Source organism: Corvus brachyrhynchos, unplaced genomic scaffold (genome assembly GCF_000691975.1).
Source record: "Corvus brachyrhynchos isolate BGI_N302 unplaced genomic scaffold, ASM69197v1 scaffold523, whole genome shotgun sequence".
NCBI classification, from domain to species: domain Eukaryota; kingdom Metazoa; phylum Chordata; class Aves; order Passeriformes; family Corvidae; genus Corvus; species Corvus brachyrhynchos.
Genome location: NW_008237265.1, coordinates 2,468,759 through 2,495,387, shown reverse-complemented (window position 1 = coordinate 2,495,387; position 26,629 = coordinate 2,468,759). Strand labels below are relative to the sequence as shown.

At 41.2% G+C, this 26,629-nt stretch overlaps 1 protein-coding gene across 2 annotated transcripts in view; it reads left to right on the top strand.

The window, feature by feature from the left end:
• The first annotated feature begins 280 nt into the window (after nt 1-280).
• The window catches only part of FBLN1 (fibulin 1), a 77,528-nt gene continuing 51,179 nt past the window's right edge, over nt 281-26,629 (top strand). The window contains exons 1-3 of one of the 2 annotated variants that reach the window (XM_017730557.1): nt 281-731; nt 14,719-14,818; nt 21,593-21,722. In XM_017730557.1, coding sequence (XP_017586046.1) covers nt 677-731; nt 14,719-14,818; nt 21,593-21,722 — 285 coding nt within the window. In that variant the 5' untranslated portion in view covers nt 281-676. The remainder of the gene's footprint in view (nt 732-14,718; nt 14,819-21,592; nt 21,723-26,629) is intronic. The other variant, XM_017730556.1, reaches the window with a different exon arrangement.

Sequence of the window (26,629 nt, the reverse complement as noted above, 5' to 3'; positions counted from 1 at the left end):
CCCCCCTTGGGGCCCCCTTCTTCCCTGTATCCCTGGACGTTCCAGGGAGGCTTTAAAGCGCCGCTGCCACGTCCAAGTGAGCAGAAAGGCGTGGTGTGCACCGGCCCCGCCGCTGCCCCCCTGGTCCCGCTACCCCCGGGCAGATTCGGTATGAGGCTCCGCCGGGACGGGCTGTGCCGTGGGGAAAGGGTGAGTGTGCTCCCGGCGGACAACCCCGCCCGGGATCCAGCGCAGCTCGGTGGATGTCACGGGAATCGCGACATGTCGTGGCCGCCGCCGCACGGTGCCCCCCGCCCCCAGCGAGAGGTGCCCGGCGGTGGCACCGCGAAGTGATGGGTCTGAAACCGGCGGGCGCCAGAGGTGTCAGCTCTGATCTGCCGGAGACAGAACTATGCCCGAAAAACATGGGAAACTGGACCAGCAGTTAGTTGGAATCCCAGAGAAGCGGGAGGAATAGTGAAGCAAAGGATGCGGGCTTTTTGGAGACCAAATGTGGAACATTTATGAATGATACCGTGTGATATGGTTGCTTTTGAAAGCAGGGATCTGGATCCGGATCATGACTCTTTTTACTTATTGCACACTTTTTCCTGAGCTCTTAGTACTGTCTGAAGAGAGGATATGAACTTGATTTAATTCATTGTAGGAATCTCATGCAAATCTTAATTTGTAGGAGATGACAAAGAAAGTTATTTGTCCTATGGTGATAATGAATTTATCACAGCTAACAGGTAAGTGACTTTTCCATTAGAGTAACCCCAAGGGGTCTTTTGAGGTTTCATTTCACTCTGGGCAAGTACTTGGAAACACATGGTCTCTGGCCTAGGCAGACAAAAGCCAGTGAAGTAAATAATTTGTTGCTGTCACAGTGTCTTGGGTCTTAGATTTTCGTTAGAAGAGTACTATCTGTCAAAATACTTGCTTTTGATAAAGAGACTGTAGCACTCCTTTTAAAAAAGGACAGACTAAGATGGTCAGAAGAGCAGCATTTACCTCCAGAATCAAAATAGCTCCTACTTCCCCTTAGACAACAAAATACATCAGCAAAACTGTGGCTTTGATGTGTCACAGTGAGCAGACAGGGTAATTTTAAGCATTCAACTTTATTGTAGAACATGAAAGATTTCACTTTGTAACCTCTGTACATTTAGCCTTAGTTACTGGATAACTTTTTAGAAAACTGGGAAGTCATTAGATCTATGAGTTCCGTTTTTAAAAGTTTTTTTTAATACAAAAATTTGCAGTAAAATGTATATCAGGTTTTTATTCCCAAATTAGAATCAATACTCTAATTTGACTGAGAATTTCTATTTCTTAAAACTTAACAGTGCACTGGATAAAATTAAATTTATACATCTGAAAGCAGGTGAGGATCCTTGCTTAGGAGATCGGCATTTAAAGTGTAGACTTTGCTTCAGTGAAATAATTATTGAATATTGAATAATCATCTGTGTTTTAGAAGCAAATGAAGTAATTACGTGGTGAGTTATGTTGTTGAAGTCTTTGGGGCCGAGCCTGTGCTCCCCTGCAGGTCTGGAATAAGGGGCCTTGGAGAAAGAGGAGCTCTTATGTGCTTTAGTGATACAACTGCCAAGTTACTAGGACAGCATATTGATGAAATATGGTTTTCTTCTAAACTTGTTACCATCAGTTTTCTTAATTGCTTTGCCTTACTAATGAATCATCAAATCATCAGTAGCTCTTAAAGTCTTCATTCTGAAGAAACTGAAGGAACTGCCTTCAGGGGAACTGCCCAGTGCACGTAAATATACGTATGTACATCATTCTTTGCGAGAGTAAGGATCTTAAAACCTTTAAACATTTAATTATGCAACTTTGTTTTACTGTAAACATTGCATTATTTAACACATATCAACTACCATAAACCAAAGAAGATGAATTACATCACCATGGCCAGTCAGTGTATTAATAGTTCATCCTGTAGCTCTCTCTTTGGCATGTCTTGGTACTACAGGCACAGTTTTAACTCACTAAACATCTGGAAACATGTCTATTCAGGGGAAGCTTACAGTTGTAATAAAAAAAATGTTCCACTGACTTCGTGGAATGAGTTTTATTTTAAGATTATGATTTTTACATGTGCTTTTATAACAGTATATTTATAAGGAGTATATGGGTGGAGGTAGGACACATAAAAGACTAAATCTGTGCTTTTTTGCATGCTATCGCAGATAAAATCTACCCCAAAAAATCACATACTATCAGTTCTAAAACATGAGTGCTACCTCTAAATTAGCTGAGTTTCATTTTAAGAGGCCATTTTGAGAAATGACATTTTATTGCAGTCAGGAGAAGTGCAAGATGTTAAAGCTCTTTGTTTTTCATCTGTGTAATTGAAAGCAGACGTGTTAGTGAAATCCAAGAGAAACCCCCATAAACCAGCTTATCAAGTTACTGCAGTGTATTTATATTGTTCTGTTAGGTTTCAGGCATTATCTGAGAGGAGGTCAATGCATTTTCAGAAGTTATTTATTTATCATTCTGCTTTAGCCCATTCTGCAAGTTTCATATCAACTTCACACGTGTTTTCAATAAACAGTTGTGTTAAGACCAACTTGTTCTACAATACTTCTATTACTATTTTCTGAAATGAAAGATGGGCTTTGCCCTCTGGAACTTGACTGAAATAGTTAACTGGGACCAGTAAAGAGTTTGAGTTTGGTTTTGTGAGTTATGGATACTTCTAAAGAAGTAGGTGGTAAAATGAATTCAGTAAGCAGAGAATCTGGGTTTACTTGGCGTAGTAAAATATCTGTAGAGAATAAAAGGGGGGTGAAATAGAGAAGGTCAAGAAAGGGAGAGCTGAAATCCAAATAAAACAACTTCAGGGCACAGGCAAGAATTTTAATGGTAACATAGAGTGGGTTAGTAGAAAAGAGATAAATGAACAGAAGCTTTTGTGAAAATGTAGCAGAAGGTGATGGTTGACAGTTACAGGGAGCAAAGAAAATGAGTAAAGTTAAGAAATAACAAAGTAAACAGGTAATTTTAGCCAAATTAGGCAAAAGCTTTTGTAATCATTCTGGAAATGTCAGGCACCCATGTTTTCGTGTAGATTCAATGGAAGAAGATAGGCCAAGGGTGAGATTTTAATGGTTAAGTAATCACACAATTAAGTTTGGAGGTTAGATAGCATTGCTCCAAGATAAGATGTAGAAGTGGAAGCAGAAGGTTGGGAAGATTGCAGGGTAAGAAAGAATAGAAAAATTGTCTGCAAAGAAGCTCATGAAGGAGTTGTCAGGAGCAAGAGAGAAAACATAGGAAGAGGCCACAACAAGCAAAAAGCCTCAAAAGGAGAGAAAAAGTCAGTACGGATCAGTGAAGAGTTCTAGAAAAATGGTTAGAATTTCAGGCCATAATATTTTGTGAATAAAAATTAGCTTGGAAATGCTCAGAATAATGTCAAGTAAGTGGAGAAGGAGTAGTCAAGGACCTACTAAGATGATATACTGGGTGATTACAGTGACAGAGTGTACAGTAAGGGGAATATTGTGACAGTCACCTGCACGTTCATCAGACTTGGCAAGGATTCTTGTCCTCTGGTAAGACACAGGACAGTCCAGAACAAGTTGTGTTGAAAGTCTCTCTGATCAACAGGATGCAACGTATTAAGCATCTCCCATGCTTGTACTCTCCTCAATATACCAACAAATCTTTGGCTAAGGCAGTTTATGAAGTTTCTTCCCTTCACTTTTTAAAGCAAACAACATTTCTGTTTTCTGCCAGCACTCAGGAGTACTTTGTCTCTGATTTGTACCTATTATGACCTACTTCAGACTTAAAAGTTTTGAGAAATTGCCTTTTGGATTTGAAGTATGTGCTGCTGTATCTTAAGAAGAAAATCACTTTCAGATTGTCAGGGATTTTCATTCATACTCTTTTCAGTTAATCAAATTACTGTTACATTTTCGTTCAAAGAAAGCTGATGTAGTTTTGGGTACTGAGTACACAGGTATAGGAAGTATGTTGTTTTCTGGGTTATGGTAGCACCACAAATGAGTGATGCTGCACAGGGGTGCAGTATGTTTCCCAATAAAGGGTTCATTTTTGAATCTAGTCAAAGTCTGGATTGAGACTTTAAGCTTAGTAAGAAAGAAAACAATACCAGAAAAGATCGTTTTTATCAGTGCTGAAGTGTACAGATGTAGAAATACTTTGTATGGTTCTTTTCAGCTTTTTAGGGTGTTTCCAAGGATTTATGAAGCTTTGGAAGGATATAGTGTGCAAATGCTGCTCGCAGTACATCCACTGGAAATACTGCCATCTTCCAGCTTTGCTCTTGTCACTGACTAAATTTCAGGTACTGAGTACTTTTAATATCAATGCTTAGTCAGAGAATCTGGGAGAGCTAGATAATGATTGTGGCTTACTATAGATAATTTCAAAAATGAGGAAAGTCTCACATAGAAGTTCTAGTACAGTTTTCTCTAAAATGAAACTTTCCCTAAGGCATTGCTATATAATTATATGCAAAAATAGATCTGTATTGTCTTCCTGCTCTGTAAAGCCTGTGGTTCCTTCCATGCTTGAACCTTGACCCACCGTGCTATAAATTTTATCCCATCTGCTTAGTGTTTCCTGACTATTCTTTAAATATGGCAATACTAGAATATCAGAATCTTTCATCATTGTCTATCTTTTTTTTTTATGTTCAGCAATAAACATGCTGCCTACAGAGTAGATACATTTTACTTTAGCAGTATATAAAAGCATCGTAATTCTTGTTAATTTTCTGGTCAGATAAAAATACAGAAATCCCAGTGTGAAAATATTTTTCCTGTAATCATTTTACAGGAATAGCAATAGAATTAGAAATCGTTTTATGGCAGTAGAAATGCTTGAGCATGTGTGTTCGATATTCTGAGATGTGCTGCTCTGTCACATTCTCATATCCTTCTTATTTAAGTAGCTTTGTTTTGGATATATACATATACTTGGACTCAATCCAAAGCTCTTCAAGATCTACTTAAAGACTGTCATTTACTGCAGTACATTTTTGGTCATGGACTTTATACAAATGAACAGGACTCACAATAGGTTAATTTTAATACCCTAAATAAAACTTTCTAATCACACAGTTTTTCATTATTTGAAATGAGAAATCAAGAGAAGATTAAAATTTTTTCTTAAATGAGAAAGCCTGATGTGGCCCTCTTTCTGTCAAGGTCCTGTGAAGTTATTTTGTTATTTGCATGATTTTCTCGCAGGGGTGAGAGTGAAGGACAAAGTTTAGCATACGTTTATCAGGAAGAGCAGTTGCTCTTCCAATTATGAGGTTTTTTTTGTTTGTCCTTCCATGTCATCTTGGTGAGTCTGGGTTCTTTAGGCCACCTGTGTCTGTCAGAGCTGTGAATGGACCATCTTTTTTCATGTTCTTTTGAGTATGTAAAGTCTGGGACAGATACTACATGTACTAAGCTGTTTACACAATGCTGATTCAGTGGACTCCAAGGTTCTTTGAATACTTTTGTATCTTCTAGAAGTTTTCAGAACAGTCTTTATTCTTTTAGTCTTACGTCTTTTGAACTTCAGCCTCGTCATGGAAGCCCAAAAAATAACCCATCCAGAAAGATGAAAAAATTGGAATTAATTTGTTTCCAGAAAAGGCACCTTCAGGGAGCAGGTACACAGAAGGTTGGGTGTATAAGAGGTAGTAACAAAAGCATGAATTGAAACAGGCTTTTGGAGTGAACAGGTAGTATATTATCAAAAAATCTGTGGTGTTGCTGAATGTATGAGATCTTCGAGCACAGGAGCACATTGCCTAGACACGTTTGGGAATCAGCCTCACTTGATACTGATTTTGAACAACTACGTAGGGCTCTGCCCACAGCTGACTGAATTTTATCAGGTCTCCCTGGAAGTAGTAAGACAAGATAACCTCCTGAGGGCTTCTACATCCCTGTCTTTTCTGACATTTTGAGATACAGATATAGATACATACATCTCTCTAAGATGCCTTATTCCTGCAATAGATGGAGTTGTCTTTTCTAATTTTTAGTAGCCATTTGCCTACTTTTAGAAGGATTTTTTTAGACCTGAGACATAATAAAAACCCTGCAGTAAAGCATGTGCTTTTCCCACTAAGGACATAATGGATGTTGCAGCATGCATTGTCTCTGTCAGGCCTGTCCTTATCACCAGCTATTGCCATGGAAGATTTTGAGAACTTGTTTTATAAACTGCACATACGTATCTCGTAAAATGAGGTTTGGCTGTATCTGAAAAATCCCCCTAGTTGTGTGATGGCCTCTGCTGGTGCTACCAGAGTCACATTCCCTATAAATGAGTGTTCTCCAGACCTAAAAAATTTCCAGTAAAATGTTGGCTGTTTTCAAACCAACCACAAAACACACTAACATACCAGGCATTTCCTTTAGGGTGCTGCTGCTTCAGTTACTATGCTGTCTTTCTTCAGTGATTTCAGCTGTCCTGAAATAATTGCCCTCAGCTGAGAATACATGTGAAAGTAAAACTTCAAACCCTTTAAACATGTTTAGAGAGGATGTTGTATTTTTCAGCTGCATGTGAATTGTGAGTGATTGTCTGTCAGTCCATAAAGCTCCAGTACAACCCCTCACACTTGGAGGAGAGAAGCTCAATAGTTGTAGATCCTCTTTGAGGGACTAGAGCAGGACAGGAAGGGGACAGCTGGTGAGGAACACAGCCTTGCATCCTACAACATACGCATTGGAGAATTCCTCCTGGCCCATGCTGCTGTGGGTGTTAAGAGAGAGGGTGTCCTGTCTCCAAGTTTTATGCTTTTATTATGAAGTTCAGACTGTCATAGTCTTTAAGGGAACCTGTAAGAACAACTGAGTAGAACAACTAAGAATATCTTACTGTCCAAAGCTGACTAGTGCCACAGCTCAGCTGCGTCTGTTCATTGTACCCCATCAGCATATTGGGGTAGTTGATGAACAGTCTTGAGGTGAACCAGCATTTCTCTGCAGAAAGAGAAAACCTCCTATTCACTTTGCTTCTTTCTTTCCATATAAAGAGGGGCATCTTCATTCCAACTCCATTCTGAAGAGATCCATGACATACTCACATCGTCTCAGATGAAGAATGGTAATGCTCTCCTACATTGCTCCTTTACTTCCAGTTCAAACTATTTGTTTCAGGGAATCATGGGGCAGATTTTCTGTTGTACATCTTTCCCTTTCATGGTTTCAGGTCTCCTTCACCCTTTCCCCTACTCCATGTGCCTAATCCCTAGGTTTACACGCAAGATAAAGATGCAGCAAAGCTGTATTTGTCATGTTAGTTTATTACCAGTTGGACCTTTGAAGTCCACTGGCTTCCCTTTTGTCTAAACACATCTCCAGGTCTATTCAATACCTTAAGTAGCCAGTCAGAGTGTGTTTGCATTGCCAGAGACAGCATTTCCACAGTTTCTTGTAAGAAGAGCCAAAAAATCAAGACTACATACAAATCCCAGCTGCCAGCACTTAACTGCTGTCCTTGCTACAAAAGCAGCTGACTTTGTCCACCTGATGATAGCCAGGTGTCATTGTTCAGGAGGAATTAATTTGGTGTAGCAAATCAGGCCAAGCACACTTTGTTTGCCCTGAATGTTGAGCAAAGGGGAGCCTTGGCCAGAGGGATATGCGGTTGCTGTGGTTTTGTGAGAATACAGATATAAGGGGAGATGGGAAGACAAAGAATGTGACTCTGCATAGTATGGATGGCCAGTCTGTAATTCTGAGGATCAGATTCTGTAAGTAGATTTGGAGTTTTTTCCAGGTGGCAGTTAGATGGATGAACATCACTGGTGAGAGAGTTTTCTGGACAGGACAAGAAGGATTTTATCAAAAAGGTACACAGTGAATGTTGAAAGTGGTTTTCTTACTGGAAACCTAAACCAGTGTGTGTCTGTTGTAATCACGAGTTCCAAAAATTCTGCATGACATACTGTTACTGAAACATGTTGGATTAGTGCTGAGCTCTCACAGAGTCCATCTGTTGCCTGTATCCTCCTCATATGCTGAGAAGTGATGCCTGTGTTTTGTTTTCTCACATTCCATAGTGCTGAGCCTCTTACAGAGTAAATTGAGTGAAGGGCAAGATCTGCACCACATTTTGCAAACGTAATCAATTCATGTGCTTAAAGGATTGTAAACATCTTAATAAGAAGGTGTGATTTTGACCCCTTGACCTGGACTCACTTCCAAATCTGTACCCAACTACAGCTGGTTATGTGGGCTGGGAAATCATGGAGTTCGAGGGTCACATCATTGACTGCCTTGAAGAATGGGCAATCTTAACTGGCACTGGCTTGGTGAGCCCACCTAGGCTCAGGTGTCACTTTGGTTTGGTATCACCATCAGGTTGATAACTGTTCCATAGATCAGCACTGAGTAATGAACAGCTATCCAATCCTGGACTCTATATAGACCTTTCCATTAGAGGCAACCATGCAGATTGTTACCTAAAAAGTCTTCCTTTTTGATCTAGCTGCAATGCTGCTGCTATGAAATTTATCCAGTTCTTTTTACTTCTGCTTATCATTTGCACAATTCCTAGAAACAGTTCAGGGGCTCTCATTCCAGGAATCACACTTTTGGGTAACATTCTTAAGATTATCTTTCTTTTGCAGAAAATATTCACTGCAGCTGCTGAATAATCAATTATTACATCATAGAAGTCTAAGGTTATGCAGATATTAACCTCATTTCTTGCTTTGAACTCCCACAAATGGCAGTCCTGTTACGATTAGCAAATTACCTTTTTTTTTTTTAAAACAACCTTCTGCTTGTACACATCATGTCTATGTAAGTGTAATTCAGAACTAGCACATGAATGCATCATGTGCACATAGTGTTTGAATATTTTTGACCTTAATCACATCTTATCTGATAGATTTTTCTTCATGACATCTTTTGTAAAATTAGAGAGCTTAGTTCCATCTGTCTGCTTCACAAGACTTCTGAAATCTCTCTCAGAATCCAACATAGACCAGATATCCACTAGGACAGGCATCCTTGCTGTTACCATACTAACAGAGCTTGAGTTCTTTTGGATGCCCTGCTGCACATACTTCTGTACAGGAACAAAGTAGTGATAAAGCTGCATTGGATTTTACCCAAAATAAACTTGGATTTTCTGAACTGATCACTTAGCATGCAAAATTATTGTATCTGATGTAAAGGAAGTCAACATGCTCCCCTATTACCAGAGCTCTGGTTTATCCTCATACTTTTCTGTCTTGTAATACCAGAAAGCTGAAAAAGTGTTTCTCAGTTTTACAAAATGGACCTGACAGTGTGTTCTTGCATGTTATAACTTTACTGTAGGGTTTCTCCCTCCAAATAAAAGGGTACATTTAATCTGAACATAGATGATATCATCAGCCTTTCTTGTAAAGGCTTTATCTTTAGGATGCCTGAGATTTCTCTGGCTGATTAGCATGAAACATTATGCACTTGGCAAAATTTTTGAAGGAACACCAGTACTGTTGTTCCTACTTGATCATTGTTGGCACTGTAGCTCTGAGGTGGGCCAGGAGCCCACCAGCTGAAGTAAGAAACATGTGGTTACAGTCAAGAAAAAAACCCCATTCTTTTCAGTGAGATTCCTTGAGATGTCAGAATCAGAGTAGTTTCTACCTTCTGCTTCCCACTGTCTGATTCTTTGCCCACCCTGCAGTACCAACTTGTAGTTAGGAGAGGCTGCAGAGAGGACACAGCCTCTCTGTGCTGTTGGTCCCCTGAAGAGAGTGTTAGAAGGCACAAATGGCCTCAGTATGAACTTCTTGCTCAAAGGTTTCCAAGTGGGAGCCACGTGAATGTGTGTGTGTACAGTTGAATCCGCAACAAAACTACAGCTGGGAGATGGTAAGTCTGTCCTGTTTCTAAGTACTCATTAGCAACTCTTAGTGCCCAAATAGAATCACTTCTAGTGCAATCAAAAGTTGACACCCAATATGTGAGACACACACTTTGAGATTTTGAAAGAGTAGGGATTTGGCCATGAATTACCATTTTAAAACCAAACTGCAAAGCCAAGAGAAAATGTTTTCCACTGTTTAATTGTTACATTTTAGAAGAATGGCCTTGAGGGTGGAGTGCTTTTTTTACTGCTTGTTTTTCACTTCCCTCTATTCTCAGGAGATGTTTGGCAGGATCTTTGGAGGATATGAATTGTGATGTCACCAAAACAATGAGCCTGGACCACAGTTCTTCAACAAACTCTCCATGATCTCTCTTTGTCTGGATGCACTCCTACAGACAAGTTTGCTTAGCTTGGCCTGCTTTGAATTCTTGGGTTATTTGGTTGGAGTAGAGGTGTGTTGCCAGGGCTTGGAGGGAAGAGCTGGTGTCCAGAGCCAGGGATTGTCCTTCAGGGGAGGAACTTGGCTAAAGACTTATTTGCACAAAGCCCTGCAAAAACCTGCAGCCAGCTCTGCATTTCAGTTAAATGTGTATCATTTTTCAACACACTTAAGATTGATTGCAGACAGCAGCACTAAAAATAAGGTTATTTGTAATCCTTTGTAAGAAATTTGATGCACATGATACTTGTCAGCTGGAGGGCCCCGAACAGGGTCCCTATTCCCAAAGAGGAGCTTAGACACAAATGCATGGATTTCAGGCAGATAGTTATTTACTAGACTGGTTTAATCTGATTCATTATAAATTGCACTTAGCTTTCAGACATTGGCATGAATTCTGGACACACTGAAGGATTCAAGAGAAATATTGCCTTGACTTAGTAATGACAGAATTTTCACCGTTATTTTGGGTATATAAGTAAAACTAGAAGAACGACCTGGGTCATAGAGTACAGAGCACTGTTATAAACTAACACTTAAATTGTAATTCTGTTTATAAGTATAATGGTTTTCTTACTAAAACTTGTTTGGTTTACTTGATCCCATAATTTTGATTATTTTTTACTGTAATAATACTGTAATACTGCAATATTTGTTCACAGGAACCCTGTCCTTTCATGGGTTTTACTTACCTATGCTTAAAATGGTCTGTCTCTCCTCGTTTCTCCTCATTTAGCAGGACTTTGATTCCCCTGACAATCTTCCTAATCTTTCTTTATGCATTTTTCATTTTGTTGTAGTCTCTTCTGAGCAGGGAAAGCCAGAATTCTGTGCAATACTCCAGAGCTTTGCACTGGAGAATTGATAACTGCCTTAAGAGTACCTACCTCAAAATGACTGGTGCATCCTAAAATCTCACTTAACTCTTTCATTTTTGAATTATAATCACAATGGGAATATAGGTTGTTCCCTGAAAAAAAAAAAAAAAAACAAAAACCAAAACCAAGCAACTTAATTACTGGAGGGAATTACCTTCTCTACTTGCTTTCAGCTGCTTTTGCCTTCCCTACATGTGAATATCTGCCAGCTGAGCAGATACAAACTCTCTCTGATGTGTGTCAGAGTGATCATGAACAGTTTAAATATTTCAGCTTATTTAATAACTGCAGAAAGTTAGGAGGTGGGCATGTAGAAAGATGGAAGGTGGCTGTAATGGCCCTACATCAGGAGCACCTAAGAATGATGGCTTTGTAACTGCTGTAGCCAGAGGAGACAGTTGCTTGTCCTTACAAAACTCTGCAGGAAGTAGTTTGTGAAGATGTAGTCTTGAATATAATGTGGCTGCCTGTTGAAGTGTGTTCATTTCAGATGTGCTCAGACCAAAGCTAAGGATGAGACAATCATGTGTGCTCTCTGTTCTGCCACCAGCTTGACGTGTAATTTGGGCAAAGCATTTCATCCTTCTGTACTTCGTCTTCTCCATAAAAAACAAGTACATGAGATTTGCCTTCCTCTGTGCAGCACAGCAACAAAGAGATGGAAAGCTCTTACTTATTTTTCATTAAGTAATCAGTCACAGGATCATTTAGTTTGGAAGGGACTTCTTGAAATCCTCCAGAGTTTAGGCACTCTCACAGTAAAAGAGTGTTTTCTTGCATTCAGGTGGAACTTCGTATGGTATAATTTGTGTCAATTGTCTCTTGTCCTGCCAGTGAACGCTATGGAGAGGAGTCTGGCTCCCTCTTCATCCCATCCTCTCAGGTATTTATAAACATCAATCAGATCCCCCCCTAAGCCTTCTGTTCTCTTGACTGAATAGTCCCAGCTCTTCTTGTCTCTCCTCATATGAAAGACACTCCAGTGCATATATTGTCTTGGAGGTCCTGCACTGGACTCAGTACAACAGGTCCATGTCCTTCTTGAACTGGGAAGCCCAGGACTGGACAGCACTTCAGGTGTGGTTTCGTCAGTGCTCTGCAGAGGGGAAGGATCACATCCCTCCATGTGCTGCCCGTGCTCTGTCTAATGCAGACTAAGATGGTGTGGGCCTCTGTTGCTGTGAAAGTGCATTGCTGGCTTACAGTTAGCTTGGAGTCCACCAGGACACCAAACTCCTTCTTTGCAGAGCTGCTTTACAGCTGGCAGGTCCTCAGTGTGCACTGCTGCATAGGCCTTATTCCACCCCAGAACCAGGACTTTGCATTTCTCTTTGCAGACCTTCCTGAGGTTCCTGTTGGCCCATTTCTCCAGCCTGTTCAGGTTCCTCTGGATGGCAGCATGGCTCTCTGGTGCATCACCCACTCCTGCCAGACTTGTATGATCTGTGAGCTGGTGGAGGATGCACTGCTTTCCCATGTCCACCTCACTGTCCTCTTACCTGAAGTGTCCATTGCCAGCTTGTCTGTGATGATGTTATAGGTGATGGTGTTGAAAGCTGGATGTCATGGGAAACAATATCCACTCCCTCATCTGCTAAGCTAGCCACCACCTTGTCAAAGGCTGTGAGGTTATTAACTAACTATATGCTTAATCATCATGCTTAATGCATGATATACCCTTCATAAATCCAGGCTGACTTCTGCCAGGCACATTCTTGTCCTTCATGTGTTTGGACATTGTTTCCGGAAGGATTTGCTCTATCACCTTCCCAGAGAATGAGAAGAGTGTGCCAGATGGGCAAAAAGCCTATGGCATCCTGACCCGTACCAAAAATAGTTTGACCAATAGGGCCAGGACAGTGATTTTCCCCCTGTACTTGGCACTGGTGGGAGCATACCTCAAGTCCTATGTCCAGTTCAGGGCCCCTCACTGCAAGAAAGACATTGAGGGGTTGGAGAGTGTCCAGAGAAGGGAAGAGAGCTGGGGAAGGGTCTGGAGCATCAGGAGCAGCTGAGGGAGCTGAGAGGGCTCATCCTGGAGAAAAGGAGGCTCACGGGGAACCTTCTTGCTTTCTACAGCTCCTTGACAGGAGGGTGCAGCCAGGTGGGGTTCGGGCTCTGCTCCCAAGGAACAAGGGTCAGGACAAGGGTGAACAGCTTCAAGTTGTTCCAGGGGTTGTTCAGGTTGGGCATAAGGAAGTATTTCTTCATTTAAAAGTTGGTCAGGCATTGGAAGGAGCTGCCCAGGGAGGTGGTGGAGTCCCCATCCCTGGAAGTGTCCAAGGAATGCCTGGACAATGGCATTCAGTGCTCTGGTCTGGGTGATAAGGTGGGGATCAATCACAGGCTGGACTTGATGATCTCAGAGGTCTTTTCCAACCTGAATGATTCTGTGATTCTGTAATAGGTTGACCAGTTTGTAGTTTCCCAGATCTTCTCTCCTGTCCTTCTTGAAGTCAGGGAGATACTTGTTCTTTTCCATCCTTCAGGATCTCCTCTCATTCAAGATGAGCTCCAAGATCCTTGTATGTAGCCTGGCAGTGTCATCATCCAGCTCCCTCAGCACTCGCAGGTGAAACCTGTCAGGGCCATCAGTCAAAAAACTTAGGAAACTGAGAGAAATTATTAGAAAGCTGTCCCTCTGGATAACTGGATAGGGTTTTTACACAGTTTGCATATTTGTTACACAAGGAGCTGCTCAGTGTTCAGACTACAAGGTAATTAATAGAAAAGTGTGACTCATGTTTTATTCCAAGTTCTGATACACCTGCTGTGCAGTGAACTTTTGCACTTGGAATATGAAGCAAACCTGTAGTGCTTGTCAGTTCATTAACAATATTCAGTTTTATTAAATTAGAAGCTTGTAAAAATATACTCTACACAAATAATTGCCTTCAGTGTGGTTTTCCCCTTAGTTTCAGCATTGCTCTAAGTTGGTAACAGGATTAATTTTTCTTTCATATGTTAAGTGATCAAAATACCATATACCTTTTTGTTCCTCTCTACAGTACTTTTGCATTTACAGACATACTTCTGAGTAAAAGATTGAAAACAGATTAACTGGATAATAACCTCAGGAAAAAAATTGTTCTGCAAATTTACTTGTAATGAGACTCATCTGTCTTTCATATCAGGTATTTGATTTATCCTGTATTCTTCAGGATTTTAAAAGGTTGCTTACTGCTGCTGCTTTTGATAATAAAGGAGTGCAATCCCAAAGACCCTTTTATTTGGTAGGACTATCTGAACTGGTTTCTGCAGGTGTATCAGTCCCTAGGCTGTGTCTTTGTGTGAAAGGTTAGGGGAAAATGCAGTTTTCTTCACCAAGGAAGGAAAATCTCCAGCACTAGGCTTTATTGCAAGGTGCTGACAGGTGCTCTGTTTGGCCATGGCTGCTTTTTGTGTGGGTGCCCTGTTCTGTGTGTAAATCAGGGAGGGGAAAACTGACTTGCTTGTGTTTGGGTTTTTTTAACTGGCAGATACAATACCATATATTAAGGCTGTATTAAATGCATTGTATTTTTCTCTCTTTCCTCATTTCTGCAGATCTGTCAGTGGAAGAATGCTGTGACAAGGGTGTTGAATGGGCAAATAAAAACAGAATATGTGCTTCTCTGCCATTAATATCCGAGTCTAGAGAATGCAGGTACATAATTACATATTATATATTAAAACACAGTTTGTACTTTAATGTGAAACCATAGGAATGGCAGGTGTTAAAGCTAACTTACAAGATGGAGCACCCAACTCTTATATCCCAGCTTTTCAATTCCGTGTGTGGCCTTGGGGAGTACCTCCTGAGTACCTACTTTTCGTCTATCAAGTCCTTTTAATTTTTGCTGTCAGTATAGTGTGGATTCACCCAGCCCTAACCCATGTGGCATGTGCTGTCTCTTACTCAGAGGTTTTCCCACTGTGCTCTACTCATGGGGCTTGGGCTCTGCCTGCAGTCAGGACATCTCAGTGTGGCTGCACTAATGTCACCAAGTTGGTTGTGAACCTGGCCACATTTCTGGGCAAATGTTTGTAACGAAACACAGCAGATTCTGCACATGACTAATCTATGGTTTGAATAAGTACATATGTCTGTATGTATGTGAGGCAGCCTTTTGTGGTGCTACACAGGTAATTGTCCTGCAGTTCTTAGTTGACTTAAGCTTTAAGTTCCCCCACAGAGCGATTCAAGGAGATTCCTAGTTAGTCCAGCTTAGGAAAGGACCCTACAAGAAAGATGGAGAGACACTATTTACAAGGGCTTCACACTGAAAGAGAGTAGGTTTAAGTTAGGTATTAGGAAGAAATTTTTCCCTGTGAGGGTGGGCAGGCCCTGGCACAGGTTGCCCAGAGAAGCTGTGGCTGCCCCTGGGTCCCTGGCAGTGTTCCAGGCCAGGTTGGATGGGGCTTGGAGCAACCTGGTCTAGTGGAAGGTGTCCCTGCCCACAGCAGGATGGGTGGATGAGATGAGCTTTAAGGTCCCTTCCAACCCAAACCATTCTGTGTTTCTCTAATTGTGTTAAATGTATTTGATGGTAGAAAATAGAACCCTTCAGTTAATGAACAGATTTCTTAATTCTACTGAGAATTGATAGGATATTTCTGTTTGGTAATCGACCAAATGAAATAATGAAGCAAGTGTTTAATTAAGATTTTGATTCTAATGCATCTCTTATGTTATTATGGCATTTATATTTTTTATGTCAATGATAGTTTGCATCATTTTTGCTGTTACATGCACTTGTCACATTTAATTAGCAGAGCTAACAACTGGTAGTTTGAGAGGCAGCTTCAAAGGAGACTTCGTGTTTAAAACACTTTACTTTGCTCCCCTGTGCTCAAATGGATTGCAAAGTGATTTAACCTTGGTAGTTACAGAAGTGTTAGGTTGATCTTTATTACAGAAACAATGTGTCTTCCAGGGAAGTCTGTCCATGTTTTCTGACTTTTGCATTTATACTGGCATTGAAAGCAGTCTCTTATGCAGAAGAATTGACAGATAGGAAATAAATGCCAATTTAGGAAATACTTGAAGAGTCATAAGAACTACAGACAAAACAGAGGCAGGAGAAACAGGAAACCAAGTTTCTTGAACAATCTGGGAGTATCTTGATGATTTAATTGTGATTTGATTAATATGAATTGAGATTCTGCTGTAAATAATTTATTCTTCCAAAGATTTTCATTTTAGAGACTCACTAGGACTTCATAGGAACTGGGGGAAAATTTCAGTAATGATTCATCTAGCTTTTGTGCATAACTGAGATGTAGTTAAGAAAATCGTAATAGTAAAATAAAATGCACGTATTCTGTGAGAGGTATGAATGCTCCTTGACAAAACCCTAAGTTGATAAACTCAGTTCAGTTGCATTTATTCATGACTGCATGCTCCCCCTTAAGCTTGACTTTACTCTAAAAGTGACTAAAAATGGCACCTTGGAGCACTTTTTTAAACATCAATATTATTTTACTCCAGTTATGATTGCAAAATGGCATAGCTGTGAGAGGTACAGAAAAATCACTTTAGGATGCCATTTCAGACAAATTCTACTCCTAATTGCTGGTGTAACTGGAGCCAGAATGAGCACTGAGGGAGCATGATTCTTTTTGCAGGCACGTGAGGGTAATGACACTGATGTTCTACATTTATTTCTGCTGCACAAAGACGGGAACAGACCCGGGTTCATTGCCCTTGCTGAGGTCTAGGCACGTGAAAATAGAGGATTGAGAAACAGGATGCCTTATTGGTCACAGATTTTCAAAAGGACTTGGTCCCTACTTAGACTCCTGCATGCAGTGGGAGCTGCTGGGGGCCACATGTCAGCATTCCTGTGGTGGTTTAAACCCCAGCTGGGGTCCTCTGGCCATCTAGTGCAGTGCAGTGTTGACCATCTGACTTGAGTGCTCTAGAAAAGTGGGGGGGTGGAAAGCCATATGCCCTGATGCCAGGAGGAGTTGTTTCCCCAGCATATTTCAGCTTCAGTTTGCAAGGTTAGCAGGTGACTATAGGGGAAAACACATTCTGAAGTGAGTGGGTTTGATAAAGTTCCCGGAATAAAAGGGATTTTTTGCAGTTACTGTGCAGATTGCAACACAGAAGAGATTGGATGTGAGTACTTTCTCCAATATGCTTTACAAGAATTTACACGCTGGTTTTGAATCATCTGTTTAGAATAGTAATAACTTAGTGGTGTCTCAGATTCAGTCCCTCCCTCAAAAGAAGCCCACTGCTAGTGTCCCTTGTTTGTGTGAGGAACCAACTGCCTTACTGAGTTAGATTGCATCCCCTTGGCCGTTTCCCAACCATTTAAAATACATCCATACTAATCAGAGAACCATGGAATGGGTTGGGTTATAAGGGACCTTAGAGATCATCTAGTCCCACCCCCTGCCATGGTCACAGACACCTTCCACTAGACCAGGTTGCTCCAAGCCCCATCCAACCTGGCTTTGAACACTTCCAGGGATGGAGCATCCACAGCTTCTCTGGGCAACCTATGCCAGGGCCTCACTACCCTCACAGGGAAAATGTGTAAAGAAAGAATAGTTTCCATAGTAAAGAAAGAATTGGTTTCCAGCCCTGTCATTCTTGTATCTTCTGTGCATCCCAGAAACAAAGGTGACAGTTCTGGGTTCCAGCATATTTGTTGTATTCTTCTCCCACAGTCCCTTGTGGTTCCTGAGGGACTTGCCAGCTGTGTGAGTGTCACTTGCTGAGTGTTGTGTGGTTCAAACTACAGACATCCTTACTTTTTTGTCCTACACAAGGTGAGCCAGACTCTGTGTGAAGTTCACAAGTTCCAAAGATCCGTCTGGCTGCTCGTATTCCATTGTGTTTAAGCTGAAACAAGGCTCTGGGCCCACTGTCTGCAATCTCTTACTGTGGTTTCTTGCTCCACACCAGTTTATCTCATTGCATTATCTCTCTGTACAATGTCAGTGTTTATCTCTGTGTCTTTGTGACTCAGTAAATACAAGTGTAGAATTTTAATGAGTAATGTCTGGCTGTCATCACCGTGGGTCTTCTCCCATTCATTCATTTTCTTGTGGTGTGGTTAAACTCACAGCAGTTGGAAAGAGCTGCCATTTAATTTTGGAACTCGACCTGTCCAGTAAGTCGTCTTCCTTTCCAAGTGAAGAGTTTCCCCTGCACAGAGCTCTTAGCAAGTGAACTTAATTCCTGTGCCAGAAACAGACTATCTCCATATGGTATTTGCATGCCATTAATAATGTGTAGCCTTTCTGGAATTACATCAGGAATAACATTATTTATTAGTGTTGCAAGAATTCAGACTGAAGAATGTAAGGCTGGAAGACCCAGCTTGTTTTTGCAAGATCATTCTTCTTAATTTTGATATTTTGTCCAAGACCTTCCCCTGTACACATGAATAGCACTGACAAAGCTTGAAGGAAGTAGGAATGAGAGAGACAGAGGGTAATAAAAGTAGATTGACAAGAAAGACATTTTCAGAACACAGTTAAATTTTAATGCTTTTATGAAAAGAAGTGAAAAAATAGGTGATTATGAAATTGGTGCTGGTTTAGGAGTGCATCCTCTAGACAGGAGAATAATAAATGTGAAAAGATTGTGGATATAAGTGTGTGTGTAGATTTTAATTTGGAAATTAACTCCGTGAAAATCAGCCACATGGTTAAATTTAACAGAAAGTAAAAGTGAGAATATAAAACATGATTTCTTAACTTGATTTATAATCAAATTATCTAGTAGTGAGATAACTTCTAGATCAACATCTGAAACAATAAGGATTTTTTAAATGTCTTGGTGATTTTTGTTCACTAGTGAGCCATGAATAAAACTCATCCTTCAGAGATGCATGATTTTACTTGAAATATCCTGAATGAATATCAATTATGAGGTCTCATGCTCCTAAAGATTCAATATTTAATGTTATACAGTATCTGCCATATTGTGAATACCTGTTTATTTTCAGTAAAATTCTATTGCAGTCTTTTAACTGAAAGTCAGAATAAGGCAGATAACAAAAAAAGCAGCCTTTGGCTTTTTAAAGTATTACTCCTAATTTTAAAAACCCCAAACTCACAAAACTTTTTCTGTTTTTAGAGACCAATATTGTAATGTCCATAGACTGTTAATGGTACACAGGGACACCTGGAAGGTTTTACACCAAGAGACAAATTTAGATGTCTTCCTAGCCAGGAGAGATGGCTCCTTCACCTTGCTGGGGACTAGAAAGTTAGCATATATTAGCTGTAAGCCAGAGAGACACATGTGACTTAGGAAAGGAAGGGAGAGACACTGCTCATCTCAAACTCCCTAGAGCCTGCCGAGCTGGGTGTGGTGGGTTCTGGCAAATGGCAGCACCAGGGCTGGTGTGCAGACGGAGAAGGAAGACCAGCACTATGCAGGTACTTCTAGCATTTTTCTCTGCCATCTTTCAAGGACTTCTGCCTCTGTTACTGCCATACTAGTGTTTAGAGTCTCAAGCAATATTTGCCACCACTCCAGCTTGGCTGTAGGATTTGTGCAATGAAGTGTGATTTTTATTGTTGTTGTTCTCAGATGAACACATGGTATTTTAATCAGTATTCAATTGATGTTTAATTCCTTATTACAGTTGGGTTGGACCACATGACTTATGAATGCAGCTGTGGGAAACATTTTAAGAAACTTTCCTGTTTTGGTTGAAATTGCCTGTTTGTCAGAGATTTCAAAGAGTTGGCTTGTGTTTGAAAAAAGAAAGCCACACCAGGAATCAAACAGATCTACTGAAAGACTGCTGTTGTTTGTTTATTTGTTTGCTTGTCTGTGGCTAACATATCTAGCTCCTCAAGAGAATCAGGAGGGCTAAAGAGGCTGGAAAGTCTCAGCTCCCACGCTCTTGGGCTTGGAGTTCAGGTTTTAGAGGCTTCCAAAGCCCTGAAAGTCAGACCACCCCAGAGCTGGGCAGGGAATGGAAATCCTGCTTCAGAGGGAATTTCAGCAACAAAAAACCTACATATTCTTCCAAACTGGAACTAAATCAGATATCAAAAACTTCAAATATCCTGCCAAATAAAGTTACTGTCCTGGGCTTAACTTCTTGCTATGACTTTAGAGTCCATTTTTGAATAATTTGTTCATGACTTTATCCTAGTTTTTGTTCCTATGCATTGAAATCTCATAGCTGTTTTTGTCCAAGTGAGAACTGCACAGTCAGACCATTACTAATCATGGAACTGTAGAATCCTAGAGTGCTTTAGGTTGGAAGTGGCCCATGTACTAATAGTAATTGGAATCTTCAGGAATGTATCTTGACAACCTGGCCTCACCCACATGCACGGAGATGCATAATCTCAGCCCAGTACCCACATGTTCCCTGCTTTTTGTTGCCTGGCCTTAGAGCTGAGGGAGCCTGGGAGCTGAAAGGTCACCCTGTAGTCCTGGAGAGCAGGAAGGCCCCTCCAGAGGGGATGCATGGTAAGCCACTTATCTCAGGTTATGGTAGGAGAAGCCAGTAGTTCCACTAACCCACACCTCTTCCTGATATTACTAAAATGTTTAACAGTGGAATAGAGGATTTTTAGGAGTGCAGGATATTTTTTCTGCATTTCCCAGTGTCTATTACAGAACGTAGTGGTGGAAGAGCTTTACCCACAAAACTACCCAGCAGAGCAGAGTTACCCATAAAAGCAGAGTGGAGAGAGGAGAGAGATCTTCACTGGGCTTTGTATTCGGGTGACAGTAGCACCGGACTGGAGGAGTTCAGAGCTTCCTCGTGCAGACTTTTTTCCCCACAGGAACAAGTTTCCTATTTTTTCAATGACACTGAGATAAAATAGAATTATTTAATGAGCAGTGTGACAAAACTTAGTTTCCTGCGCAATTTTATCCTGTCTCCTCTTTGCGTCTCTCTGCCCTGTAATAGTCTTCTTTCCCCTGTCTTTCTTTTCCCCTTGCTGCAATACACTCTGCTGTTTCTCACTGTGACTTCCCTTGGTATCTTCATTTCTCTTTATTATCTCCAAGTGTCCCACAGAAAAATGCTCTGATCTTCCTTCCACATGCCATACCTGTTGATTTGAGGCAGCAGGTAGACTGGGTAGACTGGGATTGTGGGCTCTTACAAGATCCAGGGCCTGACTTCTCCCTTTCCCCAGCCACCAGCTGTCACAAAACATGCCAGAATGTAGCCCTGTAGGCCTTGAGCCCTGAAGCAGGTGTGGCTGAAGTTACTCATTTGCTTAAAAAAGTTGTTAGGACAGACTGCAAGGTAGATCAGCAATGAAACTGCATTAAACATGTCACACAGACATTCTGACTACTCCCAGAGAATATCTTTATGTTGTGTTTCCACAGAAACCCCTTTCCACATAACTAGCACAAGTACTAATTGTGAAAATTTGTATCATCTGTTCGTGACCCGTATGTGACATTGTTCTCCCCTTTCTTCCATGCTGTTGGCAGCATGACCCAGTTGCAGTGCTGCCGCAGCCAGCTGGAGAAGCAGTCCTGTTCCGATGGGGTTGAATTTGCCAACGTGCATGAGGAGTGTGATACTGCCAAGAACTCCACCTGTGAAGCTGAATACTTCAAGGTGAGACATCAGAGCTACTCCTGTTTGTCTTTAAGAAGTGGAATTGAGGTTATTTAGCATTGACCCTGAAGGTCGTTAGACTTGGTTTGCTGCACGTGGACAGTTTGTCCCTGCCTGCACCTCATGTCTCTGTTAAGGTTGTTCACTTTGTCCTTCTCTTTGAGAAATGGAGCTCTGTTCAGCAAAGCAGACTGTCACATTGCATTTTAGCAGAGGCAGAGGGGAGAATGCAAAAGGGTAGAAAATTTTGAATAAGTAATTAGCCAGGAAATTACTTTTGCATGAAAAGAAGATGTCAGTGCTGTAGTGAGGGATGGGTGAGAAACTCAGACACATTTCAGACTTCAGCTTTCATTAAAGCAGCATGGCCTAAGGTCAGACTCAATGGTTTTCGATATTGGTGGTCCAAAGGGGTAGGACTGAAGTTAATCCTCTGAAGGTACTTATAATTCCATCTTGTGTAAGTGTTCTAAGTTAATGTGACTTTGATTTACAGCTGATGGAGAGATCTGTAAGCCTCTGATACCAGCATTTTATATCAGAATAAAGATGCCTGTTGTTGGCATCTGCAGTTATTCTGTGCCCTGCCCTCCACCTTTATTGCTGTCTTTGTCTCTCACTGCCTGAAAGGGAGCATAGTCATACCTTGCTTCACAATATTTTTGGAAGAAAGTTCCACCAGTAAGATCATGACCTTGACCATGATCCAGTCATGAACAGCTCTGGTCCTGTTATGGATTTCTTTCCATGGTGATTAGAACAGATGAGCGTGATTTTAATTCTTCCCACTGCTCCAAGATGCTAAATGATTCATTCAATTAAAATAAAAAATCTACTATATGGAAAATGGCAGACAATGTCTGACTGACAAGTTTCATATCCTTCAAAATGCTGTCTTGATCTGCTCCTGTCAGTGGGATGCCACTGATTCTAGAGCTGGGAAGTAATCCAGGTTCTCACTGGGAATAGGAGGAAGGTAGCACATGCTGATGAGGCTGATTCTGTTTGGTTGTCCTGAGTCTGTCTGCACTTGTGGTATTATCTTGTCCCCAGTGGACTGTGTCTCCCAGAGGGGCCATACATCACTTGTTGATGATGTCCAGGGAATGGCCTGCTCTTGGCACAGGAATTTCTGTGTGCGGCCTTTACTGCTGGGAAGCACATCCCCCTCAATCTGAATGTGGCACAAAATAATATTTCACCCTCTGTATCAATACTTCGAAGGGCTCTGAGCAGATGAAGAGGGACTGATGGTGAGGACTCTGCAGATCCAAGTGTTTGTTACCAAAGACAAGATTTTAGCAGCAGTACTATTTTAACCACATGCCATGGCACAACTCTAAACCAGAATTCAGCTGTTCAGGGAAACCCACTTACCCACCAATTGCCTGATGTTTCCTTATGTAGGCTTGTCAGCGTGAGGAGGAAGGCTTAATGATGTTTTTGTAACTGGCCAGATTTCTTTAAAGATGGCAGGTTTTGACAGTGATATCATTATTATTAAACAAAGTGGACTGGGCCTTGATCTCTGGCCCTGAGAAGAAATGGCTCAGCACAGTTGTCACGTAGCTGCTGTCCTTCCCCTGCAACACACAGTGCAGAAGGGCTGTGCTGGCCTCAGAATACTCTTCAGCCTTATCTGATGGAGTGTTGCCACTAGAGCTTGCTGATATTTAAACATTACAGATGATTGTGGGGTAATGCCCTGAGCCCACATTCTGCCCCTGTTTAATTTACTGGTATAAACATAGTCCGAGTTAATTAATCTCTGTGAGTCACATTCTGCCCTTCCATTCCCTAACAGGGATATCCTACACTTAATAACTTTTCTGAGGTAGGAGTATCTTTGAAGATAATCTCTGATCCATGGTGGACATAGGTGACTTATGATCTAATATCAGTGAAAAATTCATCATTCCGTATGTTGACTACATTTTGAATCTGATCACCTTGAGACATACAATGACTGGAAGATGTGCCTTGCTATGGTAAACAAACTTGAATCTCATTTTTCCTAACCTTGTCCATTTTTTTTAGCTTAGGTCACATAGAAAATCTTTCGGATCTTCTTTGTCTCCTTCAAGGAAGCAGAAAGAATGATTTAGTCATTCAATTAGTAGGATTAATTGCAGCACTTTGCAGCAAATGAGGCAGCTGATCTTTCCTTTGAATCCAAAACTTGGGATTGGAAAGAAGATAAAAAGACCATATTTTGAAAACATTAAAACATTTGCCTCGGCTTTTACACATAAAGGCAATAGGCATAGGAAACAATGGGCAGAATTTTCTCCTCTGGTTGTTTGGATAGTTTTTCTAGCTTTGGGAAAGAAAAAGAAAGGATGCAAAATGAATCATTAATCTATAAAACCTTCATCAAAAGAAAGCAATCAATTTCCAGACATGGTGCTGGTACAGGACATGTAGAAATTATTTTCTGGAAGTTTGTACCACAGCAGCCTTGCAGAAAGGAGTGCAGCTTCTAGAAATTTGACCACCTTTAGTGTGCTTGGACATTTCCCCAAAATTTGTCATAGGTACTTTTCAAAAGTTGAGATCCGTCCTTATCTCAAAAGTTTTGTCATGAATATTTTGGTTGTGTGTAGTAGATGAGTACATAAATTCTGTTGCTTTGGACTGTTGAACATATTTTTAATTTTCGTTTAGCTCTTTAAAAGTTCTGGAAAACTCCTTGGAGTTATTAGTGAGTTTTTGGTTAGCATCTAACAGATTTCAACAAGGGAGAGACCTCTTGTGGACAGATACCAAAAGCAGTGTTAGTACAGGATTCACACCAAAACTGACAACTTAAATCCAAACATAAGTAATAAGAGCTATTGTCAAACTACTGTAAACTTTACATAATTGAGAGACCTTATTAATCTAAGGAATTTCAGGTGATTCCTAATCACACCAAAAATAAATCTTCAAATTTCTGACATGTGACTTTACTTCTTTACTCCTTTCTGTGAGAAGGCAGTCTAGGGATCATGGGTCTTCAGGTAGGACACAGCTGTCCACTGTCTATCCACACATGAGGAGCAAGACATGGCTTTGAAGCTGCATGGGTTTTTGCTAATACCAGGGGGAAAAAAGTTTGATATTATTATTAGGGTGACTTAAGAAGCAGAGGCTTACAGGCAGTGAAAGGGTATAATAACAATTTGATTGTTAGGTTGTACCATCCATGAAGGCAGTGGTGGTTCTAGCAAATAAGTAAAGGGTCATCACAACTTGCTTCCAGGCAACTGACAGCCTTTGGAAAATGGCTGCAAACACCTCAAGAACTGAATGAATATGAAGGTTAGACTGCACTCCTGACTGAAGGATCAAAGGCTTTCAGAACAGGCCAATAGCCCAGAAAATTGGTGTGGAAAAGGAAACATTGTGATTAATTATACCAAGATAGTGCTAGTGGTAGTTCCCTGCTGCTTTGTGTCTTGGAATTCCAGACTGTGCCATGAACGTTAGTCTCCTTATCACTGCTATGCTGTTTCCTTTCTACAGTGGGAGAACTGAAAGAAAAGGTGACTTTCCAAGTTCACAGGTGAAATATGTGGAGCTGTGTCCAGGTCTACAGAGTCCTGAAAGTGCTCTTCATCAGCTTCTCCATCTTCTTTCAGTCATGAAATGCTGGCATTTAGGACTGCCAGTGTAGAAGCTGTGAGGGTCGGTAGGAAAATTCAGTAATGATAAATAACAGTTGTCATGGTTTGGCACTGGCCAAATGCCAGGCACCCACGACAGCCTATTATTATTAGGGTGACTTAAGAAGCAGAGGCTTACAGGCAGTGAAAGGGTATAATAACAATTTGATTGTTAGGTTGTACCATCCATGAAGGCAGTGGTGGTTCTAGCAAATAAGTAAAGGGTCATCACAACTTGCTTCCAGGCAACTGACAGCCTTTGGAAAATGGCTGCAAACACCTCAAGAACTGAATGAATATGAAGGTTAGACTGCACTCCTGACTGAAGGATCAAAGGCTTTCAGAACAGGCCAATAGCCCAGAAAATTGGTGTGGAAAAGGAAACATTGTGATTAATTATACCAAGATAGTGCTAGTGGTAGTTCCCTGCTGCTTTGTGTCTTGGAATTCCAGACTGTGCCATGAACGTTAGTCTCCTTATCACTGCTATGCTGTTTCCTTTCTACAGTGGGAGAACTGAAAGAAAAGGTGACTTTCCAAGTTCACAGGTGAAATATGTGGAGCTGTGTCTAGGTCTACATAGTCCTGAAAGTGCTCTTCATCAGCTTCTCCATCTTCTTTCAGTCATGAAATGCTGGCATTTAGGACTGCCAGTGTAGAAGCTGTGAGGGTCGGTAGGAAAATTCAGTAATGATAAATAACAGTTGTCATGGTTTGGCACTGGCCAAATGCCAGGCACCCACGACAGCCGCTCACCCTCCCCTGCCACAGCTGGATAGAGGAGAGAAAAATTAAATGAAGGGTTCATGAGTTGAGATAAGGACTGAGAGAAAACACTCTGAGGGCAAAACAGGCTCAGGTTAGAAGTACAAAGTGAATTTATTGCTAACAAAATCAGAGGAGGATAATGAAAAGTAATATAAGCCCTTAAAACACTTTTTCCTCCCTCAACCCATCCCTCCTTCCCACGGACAGCACAGGGAGACAGGGCATGGGGGTTTGGTCAGTTCATCACCCGAGGTTTTCTTCCACTGCTCAGGGAGAGGAGTCCTTCCCCTGTGAGACTGTGGGGTCTCTCCCACGGGACACAGTTCTCCGTGAACTTCTCCAGCATCGTTCCAGTCTCACAAGCAGTAGTCCCCCCACAACTGCTGTAACCTGTGTGAGTCCCTCCCACAGGCAAGCAGTCCTCCCAAAACTGCTGTGGCATGGGTCACTCTTCCACGGGGTGCAGTCCTCCAAGGACAGGCTGACCCCGCCGGG